Below are 19,522 nucleotides of genomic sequence, written 5' to 3' on the forward strand. Positions count from 1 at the left end.
TAATTTAAAAGAGATCATGTATTTGAGCTGACTACAAAGAATAAAAAGGCCTTGTCAAAAGGAAAAAAGAAAGTGCTATAAAGTATTAATTTTCCTTTTGCACTGCCAAAAACATCAAAGAATCTCCCAGTTACAAAATCTGAACTTTCTTCTTCTACACAGATTTGACAAGTTAACAAACTATTGTTTCTTTCTTTAAAATACCCTGACCGTCTTTTCATCTCACTTTCTATGCTTTCAAGATCTCATCCACTCCAATGGCTTAATTATAACCTATATGGGCTGACTTTCCAATCTATCCCTCTGGCTGAGATTTATTTAGGACCATCAGATACCTCCCCTTGAGGATTCCAGGAGGATGTTGAATTCAACATATCCAAAATTTAATTCGTCATCATTTGCCTTCCTTATCTCAGTAAGTGGCACCACATCCAATTGTTCAAGCCAGGAACCTGGGAATCATCCTGACTCCTTCCTCTCTCTTACCCTCCATTTCCAAACATTAGCAAATCTTGCTACTTCCACTTTTCTTTTCAATACATTTGCTTCACTCAATATCCATCTTGCTTCCAAAGCCCTAATTTGCCTAATTAAAATATTTGGTCTCTTAGCCTCCCTTGCTGCTAGCATAGGACATAAATCCTGGACAAAGAGTTGTAAGTAAATTTTACTCCAGAAATTTTCTGGGAAAGTTCTTTGAAAAGTGATGAACCAGGCGCCTTGTTTTCTCATATTTTAATCTACAACCTTTCCCTTCATCCTGCCTAGAACGTAGGTACAATCTTTGAAATTGTAGCAGCCCTTTTGTGACTAGGAGGAGAAAAGCCACATGTAAAATATAGTGAAGCCAGAAAGTGGAACTCTTAGCCCTGGTGACAGCATGGTATTACTGTGTTAGGATTCTCTGCCTTCAGATTTCTTATTATTTGAAAAAACAAACAAAACACCTCCTATTTCATTAAGCAAGTAAGTCACTGTTGCTGGGTTTCCATTACATGAAGCTAATGAGTTTTATCTCTGACACATCTCTCATATTCTGATTTTCACTTCTAATAGTGGCATTCCCTTTCTTAAAATCATTCATGTTTTCCCACTGCCCTTAGGATATTTTCCAAACTCCTGAACAGTATATACAATGCCCTTCAGAGTCTAGTTCTTACCTTCAACTTGAACCTCATCTATCCCATCAAGTTCCAAACTCGAGCCTCTAAATTACTTTCAGTTCCCCACACGCATCACTCTACCCCTCAACCAAGACTCCGCATATGCTGGTCTGTCTATGCAGAATATCTTCCTTTTATTCCTTCTCAACTTTGGTTGGCTAATTCCAACATGTTTTCCAAAACCCTGCTTAGGAAACATCCCCTAAAGGAAATCTTTCTTGATCAATCAAGCTTAAGGCAGGCCGCTCTCCTCTAGGTCCTTATGACAGCCAGATATCTGGTATTTATCCCTATCAGAATGGAAAGAAAAAGAGTAACATTAAGTACTTCTAAACTTCTCTATCTGCTCAAAACAATCCTGATCAATTCTTTAAGAAAAATACTGTGTTTTATGGAGTATTGTAACTCCTCGCACGTTATACTACAATATCTGATAAATAATATGTAGTTGATGAATGAGTAGATGAATGAATGCCTTTCATCACACATATCTATCATTCAAACTCAAACTCCTATCATTATGTGCCTATATAATTATTCATTCTAATTTACCCAATATTATTCAAGAGATTGCTATATACAATTAATCACAGAACAAAAATCATGAAAATCAAGAACTTGCCTCTGGCTCCATTAGGGCCAGAAGGAGGTATTGATCCCTTAGTAAGTAAAATGGTTGAGGATACCTGTGCTTTTTAATATAATTAATTTTTGTAATTAACTTTATATTTAAATGTATTTAAATAATAAAATTTAGTTATGTATCTAAACATTTTTCTTCTCTCTTGTAATTTTCAATGATTGCTTTGACTGAAAAAAGCTTCACTTAAAGTCACTCATTAGACGCACTAAACTAATACAGATTGAACTGGAAACAACCCTGAGATTGATGACTTACTGGATCTACAAGGTCTGCTTTCTAAAGTAGAGGCTAAATGAAGTTTGTCTAATTGATGATTTCCAGGCTTATAAATACTTCTCAAGAATTAAAACATCCCAAGAGTTTTAGGGTACAATTTTAATGTTAGTGGGCTTTTTTTTTTTTTTACAGTTTTATGGAGGTAAAAATTATATACCATACAATTAACCAATTGAAAGTGAAGGGTTGTATTTTTTAAAAAGTTATTTTATTGGGGTCACCTTGGTTTATAACATTGTGTAAATTTCAGGTGTACGTTGTTAAATTTCAGTTTCTGCATAGACTGCATTGTGTTCACCACCAAAAGTCTAGTTTCCATCCGTAACCATATGTATGTGCCCCTTTATCCCTTTCGCCCTCCCCTCCTCTTCCCCTCTGGTAACAACCAATCTGTTCTCCTAATCTACGTGTTTATTTGTTTATCTTCTACATATGAGTGAAATCACACAATATTTGTCTTTCTCTAGCTGACTTAGCATAATATCCTCAAGGTCCATCCATGTTGTCACAATTTTGCCTTTTTTATGGCTGAGTAGTATTCCATTGTGTGTATGTGTGTGTGTGTATATATATGTATATATATATATATACATCTTTTTTACCCATTCATCTGTTGATGGGCACCTGGGCTGCTTTCAAGTCTTGGCTATTGTGAATAGTGCTTTGATAACATAAGGGTATACATATCTTTTCAAATTAGTGTTTCTAAGTTGGATTTTTAAATTTTATATAGTTGTGCAACCATCCCTGTAATCCAGTTTTATAACACAGCTATCACCTCCAAAAGCTCCATTTTGCCCATATGCAATCAATTCCTGCTCTCACCCTAAGCTCCAGGCGACCACTCATCTGCAAATATCTTTAGTCTTGGCTTTTCTAGAAATTTCATATAAAAGGAATCATATAATACGTAGTCGTTTGTGTCTGGTTTCTTTCACTTGGCATAATTTGAAGAAAAGGCATCGTCTGTGTTGTTGAATGTATCAGTACTTTGTACCCTTTATTATTGAAAAGTATTCCATTGTATGGATGCACTGCTTGATGAACAAAATCTGCTCCCTGCTTGATGGACATTTGTATTGTTTCCAGTTGGTGACTATTATGAATAATACTGTTAAGAACTCTCATGTACAAGTATTTTTGTGGACATATGTTTTAATTTCTCTTGGGTAGATATCTAAGAGCTGAATTGCTGGATTATAGTTTAAGTTTATATTTAACATTTTAAGAAACAGCAAAACTATTTTCCAAAGTGACTGTACCATGTTACATCCCTATCCACAGTGAACGGGGGTTCCAGTTTATTACATCCTAGCCAATACTGAGGACTGCCACATTTTTTATTATTATGGCTAGTCTTGTCTGTGTGCAGCGGTATCTCACTGGAATTTAATGAGTAATGACATTGGGTGTATTTTCATACATGTATTAGGTATTTATCTTCTTTGTAGAAACGTTTGTCCAGGTATTTAGCTCATGTTTTTTATTTAGTCATTTGTATTCTTGTTATTCAGTTGATACAAGTCCTTTACTGAATATATGATTTGCAAGTATTTTCTTCCAGTCTGTGACTTGTCTGTTTATTTTCTTAATGATGTGACCTTTTATTTTTGAAGCACAAATGTTTTAAGTTTTGAAGTAGTATAATTTATCAATTTTTTATGCACCATGGTTTTGGTGTAATACCTAAGAAATTTTTACCTAACCCAAGGTCACAAAGATCTTCTTATGTTTTCTTCTATAAGTTTTATAGTTTTGTCTCTTACATTTAAGTTTTTGACCCATTTTGAGTTAATTTTTGTGTACAGTGTGGGGTATGGTTCTAAATTCATTTTTTTCATTCATTTCATTTCTATCCAATTATCCATATAGCACCGTTTGTTGAAAAGTCTGTCATTTCCCCCATTGAATTGCTTTGGTAGTTTGCCAACAATCAATTAGCTGTCAATGTGAGGATTTATTTCTGTACTCACTAGTTGGTTACATTAATCTATTAGTGTGTTTTCACACTCCACTCTATATTTGGTGCCCATAGCACCAAAAGTTGCTGGATATTTTGGCCATCCATGAGCTGGTAAAACTGCTGTTTTTGTTAACTGCGATGGGGGAGGGGTGGAATTGGCATTATGCATAAAGGCCTCATATTTTCACTGTTGTTACACAAAGCTATGCGATCTTTTTGAGAATAAATGCCTCTGAAGTTGCTGTCTTCTTTGGGCAGTTTTCAGAGCCCTGAAATGGTTATTTTTAATAATTTTGCCTAGCTTTATGTATGATATGTGGAAGGGACGCTATGATCGCTTCACATAGTCATAGCTGGAAGTCCCTCCCCAAGACTGATTTTTAGGGAGAAGAATGTGTTTGTTGGACCTCGTCTTAGCACATCTACTCATAGGAGTTTCTTGAAACTATATTGTAAGGTAATCTCTGGAATATCTGAGTCCATATGACAATTTTAATCTACATATCTGCTCCCTCCAGAATGTCACCAAAACAGCAGTAATGGAATAAAAATAATAATAATCTACAATGATAGAGAAAATAGAAAAGAAGCAACAAAAAAGCACCTACAGATAACCCAGTGTAGTGAAGGCAAAAAGGCCCACATTAAAGCCATATTACTGAAGTTTCAGAATACAAGGTATAAAGAAATGCTCCTAAAAGCTTCCAGAGAGAGGGAAAAAAATATTCTGAACAAGCATAGAGAATTTGAATGACATCAAACTTCTCAACAGCAACATCAGAAGCTGGAAGAATATAGAAAAATATTCTTACACCTCAGGGTGAGCATTACTTTCAATCTGGGATTCTATACCCAGCCAAAATATCACACAACTTGGAAGTAGAATTATTGTATTTTCAGACGTGCAAAGTCTCAACAACATATCTGCAGCTTCACTCACTTTCAGGAAACTGCTGTAGAACATGTTACAACAAAATGAGGGATGAAACCAAGGGAAAAAAAAGATGTGGCTACAGGAAAAGGAGTTGTAATGCAGATTCCTAGACAATGGTGAAGACAAGTCCCAAGATAACAGTTCTACAACAAGCCTAAAGAATACCTGATCTATATGGAGCAAGAAGCTCGAGGGTTGCAGAAGAAGTATTTTGCTGAGAAAAGCAATGGAAACTAATTGAACACCTTAGGTTTTCAACAGAGCTGACAAATCTTAAAAAATTAGTAGTTACTATGGTATTGGTACATAAAAAGCTGTGTAAAAGAAAACAATACAATTATTTAACTTTGTGAAAACAAAATTAGTACGTACAAGAAATAAAATGTAATAATTAGAGTCATTATAATATAAACATTGAATATTGTATTAAGACAATATTATTAAATTACAAAGATAAAAAGAAAGGAAATGTGTGTGGAAGAGGATGTAGGACTAGTGATGAAAGAGAGAGAAATCTCCGTCTTCCATACTAAAGAGTCAATGAATATCTAAATTGAAAAAAATCGAATTACATCAATATAAATTTGTTATTAAAAAATATAGAGAAGATAAAAGAAGCGGCACTAAAATTATTAAAATAGTTTCCCTCCGGGAGCAAGAATCAGGAACGGAGCAGGAACAGCAAAAGGCTTCTGTTTAATCTCATAAGCCTATTAAAACCATTTGATTTTTTTTTTAAATATGCTTTTATAAATATGCAATTAAAATGTAAAAAATAATAAAATAATTTTGCTTGTTTGTTAGCATGTTTCTTTCTAAATATGTGAAATTTTAAAAGCCATTCTACTAATTTCTATTTTTTACAAGCTGCATTAAATTAACTTAACCCACAGGAGAGAACTTTAATCCAATAAGAGACTTATATGAATGGACAAAAATAAAACCAAGTCCAAAGTTGAGTTATACCACTTTGTCGGGAAATTCCTTCAGGAGACAAGGTTGTCAGTTTGTTGCTATCCTGTTTTAACCAGGAAAACATTTCTGCCTTAGGATATGCTTGTTTCATATCCTGTATTTTATTTCCCTCCAGATATCATCTAAGCTGGATGCACGATAATTAAAATGCGCAAGAGGAGATGTCGCTCAGTCTCTGTCAGGCCCTAAAAACGTTTTGATGTGTCATTCCTGCCAGTAACTGTGGATGAATATCACAGAATGGTGTATTAGTTTCCTAGGGCTGCCATGACAAATTACCACAAACTTAATGGCTTAAAACAACAGAAATTTATTATCTTACAGTTCCGGAGGCCAGAAGTAGGAAATCAGGGTGTTAGCAGGGCTCAGCTACCTCTGAAGTCTAGAGGAGGGTCCTTCCTTACATCTTCTAGTCTCCGGTGGCTACAGGTGTTTCTTAGCTTATGGCTGCATAACTTCAATCTCTGCCTCTGTCTTCACATGGCCTTCTCCTTTTGTCCCTGTGTCTCTCCTTTGGTGTCACTTCTAAGAACACTTGGCATTGGATTTAGGGCCCACCCAGCTACTCCAGGATTATTTCATCTTAATTTCCTTAGCTTAATTACATCTGCAAAGACCCTATGTGCCAAATAAGGTCACATTCACAGACTCTGGGATTAGGATGTGGACATCTCTTTTTTTTTTTTTTGAAGTACAATTGACGTACAATATTAGTTTCAAGTGTACATCATAGTGATTCAATGTTTATGTACATTACAAAATGATCACCACAATAAGTCTAGTTATCATCTGTCACCATACAAAGTTATTACAATATTATTGACTATATTCCCTATTCTGTACGTTACATTACTATGACATTTATTTCATAACTGGAGGTTTGTACTTCTTAATTCCCTTCACCCATTTTGCCTGCCCTCCAATCCTTCCCCACTCTGGTAATTACCATCTTGTTCTCTGTACTTATGAGTCTCTTTCTGTTTTGTTTTGTTTATTCATTTGTTTTATTTTTTAGATTCTGCATATAAGTGAAATGATATGGTATTTTTCTTCCTCCATCTGACTTATTTCACTTAGCATAATACCAAGTCCATCTATGTTGTTGCAAATGGCAAGATTTCATTCTTTTTTATAGCTGCATAATATTCTATTGTGCATGTGTGTGTGTATACACCACAACTTCTTTATCCATTTGTCTATCTACAGATACTTAGGTTGCTTTCATATCTTGGCTATTGTAAATAATGCTGCAATGAACATAGAGGTGCATGTATCTCTTTGAATTCGTGTTTTTGTTTTCTTCAGATAAATACCCAGAAGTGGAATTCCTGGATCATAAGGTAGTTCTATTTTTAATTTTTTGAGAAAACTCCATACTGTTTTCCATAGGGGCTGCACCAATTTATATTCCCACAAATAGTATATGAACGTTCCCGTTTCTCCACATTCTGGCCAACATTTGTTATTTTTTCTCTTTTTTATAGTAGCCATTCTGACAGGTGTGAGGTAGGATGTCACTGTGGTTTTGATTTGCATTTCCCTGATGATTAGTGATGTCGAGCATCTTTTCACATACCTATTGGCCATCTGTATGTCTCCTTTGGAAAAACGTTTATTCAAGTCCTCCGCCCATTTTTTTTTTTTAAGAAGAAGAAGATTAGCCCTGAGCTAACTGCTACCAATCCTCCTCTTTTTGCTGAGGAAGACTGGCCCTGAGCTAACAACCGTGCCCATCTTCCTCTACTTTATATGTGGGACGCCTACCACAGCATGGCTTGCCAAGTTGTGCCATGTCCACACTCAGGATCTGAACTGGTGAACCCTGGGCAGCCAAAGCAGGATGTACACACTTCACCGCTGTGCCACTGGGCTGGCCTGCCTCCGCCCATTTTTTAATTGTTTCTTTTTTTGATATTAAGTAGTATAAGTTCTTTATATATTTTGGCCTCTCTATTCTATTCTACTGATCTGCGTGTCTGTTGTCTTGCCAGTACCATACTGTTTTCATTACTATAGGTTTGTAGTATAGTTTGAAATCAGGGAGCATAATAACTCCAGGTTTGTTCTTTCTCAAGATTGTTTTGGTTATTCAGGGTCTCTTGTGGTTCTGTACAAATTTTAGCATTCTTAGTCCTAGTTCTACGAAAAAGGCCATTGGCATTTTGATGAGAGTAGCATTGATTCTGTAGATTGCTTTGGGTAGTATGGACAGTCTAACAATATTAATTCTTCTAGTCCATGAGCACAGAACATCTTTCCATTTGTTTGTGTTGTTTTCAGCTTCTTTCATCAGTATCTTATTGTTTCCAGAGTACAGGTGTTTCTCCTCCTTGGTTAAATTTATTCCTAGTATTTTATTCTTTTTGATGCAATTGTAAATGTGATTGGTTTTTGTTTGTTTGTTTGTTTTTGGTGAGGAAGATTGGCCCTGAGCTAACATCTGCACCAATCTTTCTCTATTTTGTATGTGGGACACTGCCTCAGCATGGCTTGATGAGCGGTGTGTAGGTCCATGCCTGAGATCTGAACCCGCAAACCCTGGGCTGCCAAAGTGGAGCACATGAACTTAACCACTACACCACCAGGCTGGCCCCTAAATGTGATTGTTTTTTTAATTTCTCCTTCTGATAGGTCATTATTAGTGTATAGAAATGCAAGCAATTTCTGTCCATTAATTTTTTACTCTGCAACTTTACTGACTTTATTTATTAGTTCTAATAGTTTTTTGGCCAAGTCTTTAGCGTTTTCTATATATATTATGTCATTTGCAAATAGTGATAGTTTGACTTCTTTTCCAATTTGAATGACTTTTCTTTCTTTTTCTTGCCTACTTGCTGTAGGTAGGCCTTCCAATGCTATGTTGAATAAAAATTGGGAGAGTTGGCATCTCTGTCTTGGTCCTGATCTTAGATAAAAGACTATCAATTTCTCACTGTTGACTATGATGTTTGCTGTGGGTTTTTCATATATGGCCTTTAGTACATTAAGGCATGTTCCTTCTATACCCACTTTCTTGAGAATTTTATCACAAATGGATGTTGAATTTTGTCAAATGCTTTTCTGCATCTATTAAGATGATCATATAATTTTTATCTTTCATTTTGTTAATGTGATGTATCACATTGATTGATTTGTAGATGTTGAACGATTCTTGCATCCCTGGAATAAATCCCACTTGATGGTGGTGTATGATCCTTTTCAAATATTATTGAATTTGACTTGCTAATATTTTGTTGAGGACTTTTGCTCATCAAAACCTGATGTTCACCAGAATGTTGGCCTGTAATTTTGTTTTCTTGTGGTGTCTTTGTCTGATTTTGTAATTAGGGTAATGCTGGCCTCACAATATGAGTTTGGAAGTATTCTTTCCTCTTCAATATTTTGGAATAAATTGAGAAGGATAGCTATTAACTTTTTTTTAAATGTTTGGTAGAATTTATCTGTGAAGCCATCTTGTCCTGGACTTTTGTGTTTTAGGAGTTTTTCAATTACTGATTCAATTTCATTACTTGTAATAGGTCTATTCAGATTTTCTGTTTCTTCATGATTCAGTCTTGAAATGTTGTATGTTTCTAGGAATTTAATTTTCCTAGATTTTCCAATTTGTTGGCATATAATTTTTCATAGTAGTCTCTTATGCTCTTTTGTATTTCTGTAGTGTCAGTTGTAACTTCTCCTCTTCCATTTTTTATTTTATTTATTTGAGCCTCTCTCTTTTTTACTTGATGAGTCTGGGTAAAGCTTTATCAATTTTGTTTATTGTCTCAAAGAATCAGCTTTTAGTGTCATTGATCTTTTCTATTGTTGTTTTTTTTTTGGTGTCTAGATCATTTATTTCCACTCTGATCTTTATTATTTCCTTTCTTCTACTAATTTGGGGCTTTGTTCTTGTTCTAGCTCCTTTAGATGTCAAGTTAGACTGTTTATTTGAGATTTTTCTTGTTTCTTGAGGTATACCCATGTTGATATGAACTTCCCTCTTAGAACTACATTTGCTGTGTCCCGTAGATTTTGGAAAATTATGTTTCCATTTTCATTTATCTCAAGGTATTTTTAGATTTCATCTTTGATTTCTTCATTGAACCATTGTTTTTTAAGTAGAAATTTTTTTTAGTCTCCACGTATTTGTGTTTTTTCCAGTTTTTATCTTGCAATTGATTTCTAGTTTCATACCATTGGTCAGAAAAGATATTTGATATGATTTCAATATTCTTAAATTTATAGAGATTTGTTTTGTGGCCTAACATGATCTATCCTTGAGAATGTTCTATGTGCACTTGAAAAGAATGTGTATTCTGCAGTTTTTGTATGGAATGTTCTTATATGTCTAAGTCCATCTGGTCTAATATGTCATCTAAGGCCAACGTTTCTTTATTGATTTTCTGTCTGGATGATCTATCCATTGATATACATGGGGCCTTAAAGTCTCCTGCTATTATTTGTATTACTGTCAATTTCTCCTTTTATGCCTGTTAAGATTTGCTTTATATATTTAGGTGCTTCTATGTTGGGTGCATATAAATATTTATGAATGTTATATCCTTTTCTTAGATTGATCCTTTTATCATTATGTAATGCCTTGCTTTGTCCTTTGTTATAGTCTTTGTTTTAAAATCTATTTTGTCTGATATGAGTATTGCTACTTCAGGTTTCTTTTTGGTTCTATTTGCACAGAATGTCTTTTTCCATCCCTTTACTTTCAGTCTGTTTGTGTCTGAGGTGAGTCTCTTGTAGGCAGCATTTTTTTTTTTTGAGGAAGATTAGCCCTGAGCTAACATCTGCTGCCAATCCTCCTCTTTTTGCTGAGGAAGACTGGCCCTGAGCTAACATCTGTGCCCATCTTCCCCTACTTTATTTGTGGGATGCCTACCACAGCATGGCCTGACAAGCAGTGTGTAGGTCCGCATCCGGGATTAGAACCAGCGAACCCTGGGGCACCGAAGTAGAATGTGCGAACTTAACCACTGCACCACCAGGCCGGCCCAATGTGGGCAGCATATAAATGGGTCTTGTTTATCCATTCATCCTCCCTGTGTCTTTTGACTGCAGCATTTAGTCCATCTACATTTAAAGTAATTATTGATAGGCAGGTACTTATTGCCATTTTGTTAGTTGTTTTCTGGTTGTTTTTGTAGTTCTTCTCTGTTCCTTTCTTCTTCTCTTGGTCTCTTCCTTTGTGGTTTGATGGTTTTCTTTAGTGTTATGTTTGGGTTCCTTTCTCTTTATTTTTTGTGTATCTATTATAGGATTTTGGTTTGTGGTTACCATGAGGTTCATATATATTGACATATGTATATAGCAGTCTATTTTAAGGTGATAGTCGCTTAAGTTCGAACACACTCTAAAAGCATTACAGTTTTACTCCCCCCCCATGTGTTATGCTTTTGACATCATATTTTACAAATTTTATTTTGTGTATCCCTTAACTACTTACTGCAATTATAGCTTATTTTACAATTTTTGTCTTTTAATCTTCATACTATCTTTTTAAGTGGCTGATCCATTACCTTTACTAAATATTCGCCTTGCCAAGTGAGATTTCTGTCTTTCATATATGTTCTTGTTTCTAGTTATGGTCTTTTTTCTTCTGCTTAAAGAAGACCTTTTAACATTTCTTATAAGGCTAATTTAGTGGTGATGAACATCTTAATTTTTGCTTGTCTGGGAAACTCTCCTTCAACTCTGAATGATAACTTTGCTTGGTAGAGTTTCTTAGTTGTAAGTTTTTTCCTCTAAGTACATTAATTTTATCATGCCACTCCTTTCTGGCTTGCAAAGTTTGTACTGAATAATCAGCTCATATTCTTATGGAGTTTTCCTTTTATGTGACTTATTGTTTTCCTCTTGCTGTTTTAAGATTCTCTATCTTTACCTTTTGCCATTTTAATTATGATATATCTTGGTGTTCATCTCTTTGGGTTCATCTTGTTTGGGACTCTCTGTGATTCCTGGACCTAGTGTCTGTTTCCTTCTCCAAGTTAGGAAAGTTTTCAACCACTACTTTTTTGCTCTGAATAAGTTTTCTGCCTCTTTCTCTCTTCTCCTTCTGGGACACCCATAGTGTAAATGTTATTACTCTTGATGTTGTCTTAGAGGTCCCTTAAACTATCTTCATTTTTAAAAATTATTTTTTCTTTTTGCTGTTCTGATTGGCTGATTTCCATTATTTTGTCTTCCAGATTGCTGATCCATTCTCTATCATCTAATCTGCTGTTGATTCCCTCTGGTATATTTTTCATTTCAGTTATAATATTCTTTAGCTGTGATTGGTTCTTTCTTATATTTTCTAACTCTTTGTTGAAATTCTTACTGTGTTCATTCATTCTACTTCAGAGTTCAGTAAGCATCTTTATGATCATTGCTTTGAACTCTTTATCAAGTAAATTACTTGCCTCTCTTTCATTAGGGTTTTTTTTCCCTGAGATTTCATCTTGTTCTTCCATTTGAAACAAATTCCTCTGTCTCCTCATTTTGTTTGACTTTCTGTGTTTGTTGTTATGAATTAGGTGAAAACAGCTACTTTCCTGCTCTTGAAAGAGTGGCCTTGTGTAGGAGATGGATATATCTTTTATGAGGCCACCATTGAACCCATGAGAAATGGGAAGAAGAATAACAGGGGGAAAATATCACCTGTTATTCACTTTAGTGGCATGTCATACTTGGATAAGCACAAAGCTAAGCCTGGAATTTCAATGTCTTGGGAAATGGAAGGTCAAAAATTCAGGAAAATCTGGAATTACAGAGACAATTTCATAAATCAGCCGCTGATTCTTATCTTTCTAGCTTTACCATTAACCTCATCCAATTATATACTAGCTAAAAACTTGCTTGGCTTATTGTCTATTTCAAAACAATATTTTAAAAAAAAAAGCAGCATTGTCCTGTAGTTCTTCACTTTCCAGATAACAGAGAGTAAGCTCTTCTAAGTCACCATAGCAATCTTTCTGGTGGGCATTAGATATTTTTCAGACACTAAAAATAATACACTGAACATAATTTGACATCTTCCTTCTATTTATTCAATCATCTCTCAAATTTTAAAATTTATGTCATTTATTTATTCCATTCCATATTTATTGGGTTACCAAGGAACTTGTACAAAGATTTTAAACAATAGCTGCAGGCTCACAATTTTAATCCATATACACCATCCCCTACAATGATTCACAGACAGGGTCGTATGAATACTTTTTTCACATTATTTTTCTTTTCTTCAGCAACAAGTTTCTTATAAAATTAGTCTAGACCCCCACTGCCTTACCTACCATCCCATTCAATTTTAACTGCATTCTTGTTTAAACACTGTTTAGAACCCTTAAGAAGAAGTGTAGCATGTTCCTAGGTGCTGAGAGTGAGTAAGTAAGAGACATTTGGGTCAATAAAAGTGAGTGTTATTGTTATTATATTTTTTATTACTATGACTATTCAGTAATAATTTTCCCAGTGGTCATAAGACTCTACGTCACTCCCTTCCTCTTATCTTTATAAGCTCTCTCCACTAAATGGTCTCTTTCCTTTGTAAGTTTCTACTTATAAATTATTGACTCCTGACTCCCATGGCTTGCTCTCAACCTCATCTTATGCTTCTATGCACTAATTGCCACCAATGATATGTTTAAAATTTCTTGTCCTTTGGCTTTTATGACATTTTTCTACTTCTCTGATTTATTTCCTAGCCCTTCCTTCTCCTGGCCCCTGAATATAGACTCTTTCAACATTTATACTCTTGAACTTTTCTCACTCAACATTCTACCTTCATCTTTAAGCTTTATACCTATGACTCTCAAATTAAAATATCAAATTCTAGATATTTGAATCTGCATCTGCATTCCAAAATGCCTGCCTATAATCTTCATCCTGTTATTTCCCTGACCCTTAAACTCACCCAGCCTCATTATTTTTCCCTCAAAACTAGTTCTTTCCTTAACCATATTTTCTTAGTAGCAATAGTGTTTTTCCAGTCATCCAGATTGAAGCTACAAAGTGATTTTTAAGATCACATTTCTGGGTAAATCCCAGCTAAAAATAGAGCAGACCTCTCTGGTCTATGAAAGTCCTCTTCTTTGAATATCCACCTATTTATAAGCTCCCCATATTTATCAATGAGGAATAAAGGGAAGTATAATTCCCAAGTGAGATGAGAAAAAAATCAATTCTGGAGACCAGAGTCTCCATAAGAAAGGAGAGCACAATCTGACTGCAATATATGAATTATTTTAAAAAAAATTTCTTCTCATCTGTTGCTCTCAACATTCAGTGAGTTACCAAACCATATACCTTTGTCTCTTTTCAAGGGTCAAAAGGGATGAGTACACAGATTGAGCTCTAAAGATGTTCATCACAGAGTTATTTATGTTAATAATATTAGAAACTAAATTCCCAACAATATAGCACTGATTAAATAATTGTTTTATATACAAAATATTTGATGAAATAATCTGAAGCAATTCAAAATTTGGTATAATAGTCTAATCATTAATATTTGTTATTGTTAGTGCCGTCAAGTTGATTCCGACTCCTAGTGCCTCTGTGTACAGTAGAGTGAAACCCTACCTGGTCTTTGTTACACCATTCTCTCATCTCCTGGTGCTATATCAGACAGTGCTCCATTGCTATTCACAGGGTTTTCATGGCCAATTTTTTCGGAAGTGGGTGGCCAGGTCCTTCTTCCTGGTCTGTCTTAGTATGGGAGCTGTGCTGGAAACTGTCCGCCATGGTTGACCCTGCTGGTGTTTGAAATGCTACTGGCATAGCTTTCAGCATCACAGCAATATGCAGCTGCCACAGTATGACAACTGACAGATGGGTGGGTGGTGTGGTTCTCTGACCAGGAAATGAACCTGGGTCACAGCGGTGAGTGCGCCAAATCTTAACCACTAGACAACGAAGGCTGGCTTCATTAATCTGGAAAGATATTTATATGCATTGTTGAGTTTAAAAAAAAAGAGGTTGGAAAGAACAAGAATAGGATATCCCAAGAAAGAATAGTGAGGACTGTTATTTGCTTCAAACTATTACCAGTAGATTTCTATATATAGGTGTAATGAATGTATTTTCATTGCATGCCATGGAATGCTTGAAAAAGAAATTTAAAAAAGTAGATTTAGAATAGTCTAAATCACTTAAAGAATACCTATTTTCAAAGAAAATAGAATTCAGAAAGTACATTAAATATCAAGTCCAAACTCACTTTATGTGCTTTGTGGCAATTGAAGTTGAGTGATTTGCTCCATGTCATACATCTGGTTATGACAGACATGATATTTGAGGCTTCTAACACCATTCTATTAATTCCCACTATTTTCCTATCATTGTTGACATGACGAATGCATCCACTTTGGACGTTTTAAGTGAAAAAAATGTGTGAAAATTAATCTATCCTCAAAGCTCGAGAATATTCACCTTTATGGAAACCAAATAGCATTTTAAAAGAGGAATTTGGGTGCATAATTTGTGTTTGAATTTCTTTTGTCCTTTTTTCAATGGATGATATTAGTCAGGGTTCTCCAGAGATACAGAACCAACAGGACATATCTATATTTATATCAATATCTATACCCATATATATCTATTTATTTATATACCTATATCTATGTCTAGAGAGAGAAAGACTTATTATAAGGACTTGGCTCACACAATGATGGAGGCTGAGAAGTTCCATGATCTGTTGTCTGCAAGCTGGAGGCCCAGGGAACTAGGTGGCACAGTTTCAGTCCAAGTCCAAAGATCCAAGAACCAAGGGCTGATGCTGTAAGCTCCAGTCCAAGTGCAGGAGAAAACCAAAGTCTCGGGGCCACCAGTAGGACAAAGAGCGAATTCTTCCTTCCTCCACCTTTTTTTCTATTTGGAGCTTTAACAATTGAATGAGGCCTACTCACAGGAGGGAAGCCAATCCCTTTTGCTCAGTCTACCAGTTCAAATGCTAATCTCATCTGGAAACACCCTCACAGACATGCCCAGAAACGACGTTTAGCCAAATATCCAGCGCCCACAATCCAGTCAAATTGACCATAAAATCAACCATCACAGTGACCTTAGGCAAACTGCTTAACTTTTCTGAACCTCATGTACTTCATATGCAAAATAGGAGGATTATCATCTGTTCCACAGGGCTATGCTAAAGCTTAAGTAAGATAAACTAAAATTAAGAGACCAACCTTATCCTTGCACATAATGACTATTCAATCGATGCCAGTTCCTTTCCCTCCCTCTCTCTGTGCTGCTTATGAAAAGATCAGCTCAGTTATACTATAAGCCTATTGTTATGGGTTGAATTGTCTCTTCAGCCAAAAAAATTCATATGTTGAGGACCTAACCCCCAGTACCTCATAAAGTAACCAGATATGGAGATAGCGTCTCCAGAGGTAATCAAGTTCAAATGAGGTCATTAGAGTGGGCCCTAATCAAATATGACAGGTATGCTTATAAAAAGGGAGAAATTTGGACACAGAGACACACTCACACATGGAGAACTCCATGTGGAGATTGCAGTTATGTTGTCACAAGCCAAGGAATTACCAGAAGCTTTGAGACAGGCCTGGAACAGATCCTTTCCTAGCACCTTCACAAGGAGCATAGCCTGCCAGACTTCTAGCCTCCAGATCTGTGAGACAGTAAGTTTTTGTTGTTGAGACCACTCAGCTTGTGAGACTTTGTTCCAGCAGCCCTAGGAATACATCTGCATTTCTTAGATTGACCATTACTGGTAATGACATCTCTGAGAGATAATCTTTATTAGTCTTTATTAAGATCTGTAAGGTCCTTCTTTGCCCACTTCAAGGAAAGTAGATCCAAAACCTCTTCTAGCCCAACTCTTAGTCAACCTTTCTAAGAATGGAGAAGGTAAGGCATCTCCCTGCTATATGTGATTCTGGTTCCAGTTTTTCAGTATCTTACTAAGACTGGGTTACTCACACAGGTCATGCGTTGATGGAACAAATAGGTAGGTGGACAGGCAGATGGATGGATGGTTGGATGGATGGATAGATAGATCCATAAGTGTAGAAAGAGAGAGAGAGAGATCTCTATTTCCACTCTTGTTTATATGTGTATATCTGTAGCTACATATCTATATTTATACATATCCTTCTTTTTAATAAACATAATGCCATGTTTTTTCCTCCATTTTATAAAAACTTGCTACAAACATCATTTTACTAAAATTGTCACATCACACTCTCTCCTACATTTGTGCTTTTATGACTTACCAACCATTGACTTGTTGTTAGTTAATTGATGCCCCTCCCCCCTTTTGCCATACCATTTCAAATAAAGCCATGGCCACATTTCAAAATACTTCCTTAAATAGCACACCAGAAGAGCAATTACTAGGCTAAAGGCTATAAACATTTTTAATATTCTTGATACTTACTGGCAAATTGCTTTGTAGAAAAGCTGATGTTCGTTCCTTTTGGGTTTAATCCCAAAACAATTATTTGTAGCAAGGGAAGGAAATAAGGTCATGGGGAGCAGTGAGAGATTTACTGTTCAACTGCCACAAACAGGTCATGAATATTTCCTTATGAAAAAGCTCAAAGCCGTGCATAGTGCTTACATAACATGCAGGTAATTCAGGAAATCTCTGGTTCAATCTTTCTGGAACCCAATATTTAAATACAATATAGGGGATTAAATTGTCAGCTCATGTACCAAGCAAAAGGCATCTCTCTCCTCTCTGTTCTGTGGGATGTTTCTACTGACCTGCACACTTGAGTGTTTAGTTCAGAGATAATTTTCAATAAACTGTTGTCACTTGAAAATAAACAGTCTGGACAATGTATGGTCCATTTGGAATACTGAGAAAATAAACAACCTAGGATATGCTTCTTTCCCGTCTCTGCAGCCCTTTTTTGGAATGTGCGCTCCAGATACTTCACTTTCTTCCCCAAAGCACAAAGTTTTACTTAAAATAAAGCTGTTTGTTTGGCTCTTCTGGGCGACCCTTTTTGGAAGAACCAGAGCAATGGGTGGCTTTGGAGCCCCACTTCGAAGGAACCAGTTCATCCTCCTGGTATTTTTTCTTTTGCAAATTCGGAGTCTGGGTCTGGACATCGATAGTCGTCCTACCGCTGAAGTCTGTGCCACACACACAATTTCACCGGGACCCAAAGGTGAGGAAGGACAAACAAAATTTTCTATTATAATAAATAAGCTTTCTTCCATCATCTCTCAACCCCAGTCTAGCTCTCAATGACTTTCCCTTCCCTCCTTCCTAGCATCCTCCCACTTTCCTTCTATTTTGGAAAATCAATGGCCTGTTACTTATTGTAAAATCTCTCTAGATGTTGGGTAAGAGAACATTGGGAGGAGGTAGAACCCCAGGCCAGGGATATGTTGCAACTCACCCAGGGCAGGGGGAAATTCCCTCTTCCGCACTGCTCCGAGAGAAGACACACAACCAGACATTAATCTTCAAAAATTCTCTCCTTTAGAGCATCTTTATTCTTGCGCCGTCTTTATTCTAACCCTTTTCTCTTATTGATTCTGGTAAAGCTACTAGGCAAAATCTCAGTGCAGTAAAAATTAAATCCTTTGTATATGTCATAAATTAATAGGCTCTTGGTTTCCAAGGAAGAGAAAAATTTTTGTCAAGGATTGGAGGTATTTTTTAAGTGAACATTTCTTTATTTGAAAGCAGAGTCTTTGGGGCCAAGTGCCTTCAGCTGAAGGATGATAGAACATTGCAAAATGTTTTCAAGTAGAGCTAAGGTCTAAAAGTGCTTCAAGCAACTGGTTGATAAAAAATACTGCTGTTTTCCTGGTTTCAGCTCTGACCCTTTTGTTCTGAAGGTGGTCACTGCAGTGCAAATTGGGGCTCCCTCATTAGTAATTCGTGCTGGGTTTCTCCAGGCTAGAGGGTGGAAGAATTGCAACGGCTTAAAATTTTAAGTAGAAAGAAAGGGTCTTTAAAAAAAAAAACCACAGAAATACATTGCCCTATGCTTGTCAGTTATTTAAATGTGTATTGCTTAAAGTGCATTTTTCTTAATCAGTGAATTAATTTCCTCCTAAGATTGCAATCCAAGTTTTAACCTTTGATACCATAAAACAAATGCAGGGAGGAACAATGAGACCTTGGGGCTCCCAAACAATTTCTTGGGTGAAGAAATGAATAATGCGAGGGCAAATGTTCAGAAAAGAAAGTTTTGATTAGAAATAAAAGTATTTACTTAAAACTATTACTGCATTTTCCATAGAGTACAGGAAACTTTGTATTTTTCCTGATGTGTCATGGCAAATGCTGAAAATTAAAGTTTTCTTTTTCTCTGAAAATGGAGAACCCATTTAACCCATTTGAGAATAGCACCATCAAACAATTTTCCTTGCAGAGAAACTGCAACTTCCAAACTGGAAGAAGAATGGACAAAGTACGATTAAAATAACGTCCAAAATATAATGCAATCCAATTCAACAATTCTATTCATTCCCATTCAGCCAGCATATACTGAATACCTATTAAGTTCCAGGCACTATTTTAGGCACAAGAGATGCATTAAATTATATATATTAGTGTCATGAGCAATGGAGAGATAAATAATTTAGGAAGGAGAGCAGAGGGCAGTTACCAT

At 35.8% G+C, this 19,522-nt stretch overlaps 1 protein-coding gene across 3 annotated transcripts in view; it reads left to right on the plus strand.

Annotated features, from left to right (window-relative positions):
* The window catches only part of COLEC10 (collectin subfamily member 10), a 432,391-nt gene that overhangs the window by 377,124 nt on the left and 35,745 nt on the right, over positions 1-19,522 (plus strand). The window contains exon 1 of one of the 3 annotated variants that reach the window (XM_001496392.5): positions 17,745-18,064. The exons of the other annotated variants lie outside the window; for them this stretch is intronic. Within the exon in view, the coding sequence (XP_001496442.2) occupies positions 17,809-18,064 (256 nt within the window). The 5' untranslated portion in view covers positions 17,745-17,808. Of the gene's footprint in view, positions 1-17,744; positions 18,065-19,522 lie in introns of those variants that run through there. 3 annotated transcript variants of the gene reach the window in all.

The sequence above is a fragment of the Equus caballus genome, chromosome 9, assembly GCF_041296265.1.
Source record: "Equus caballus isolate H_3958 breed thoroughbred chromosome 9, TB-T2T, whole genome shotgun sequence".
NCBI classification, from domain to species: Eukaryota; Metazoa; Chordata; class Mammalia; order Perissodactyla; family Equidae; genus Equus; species Equus caballus.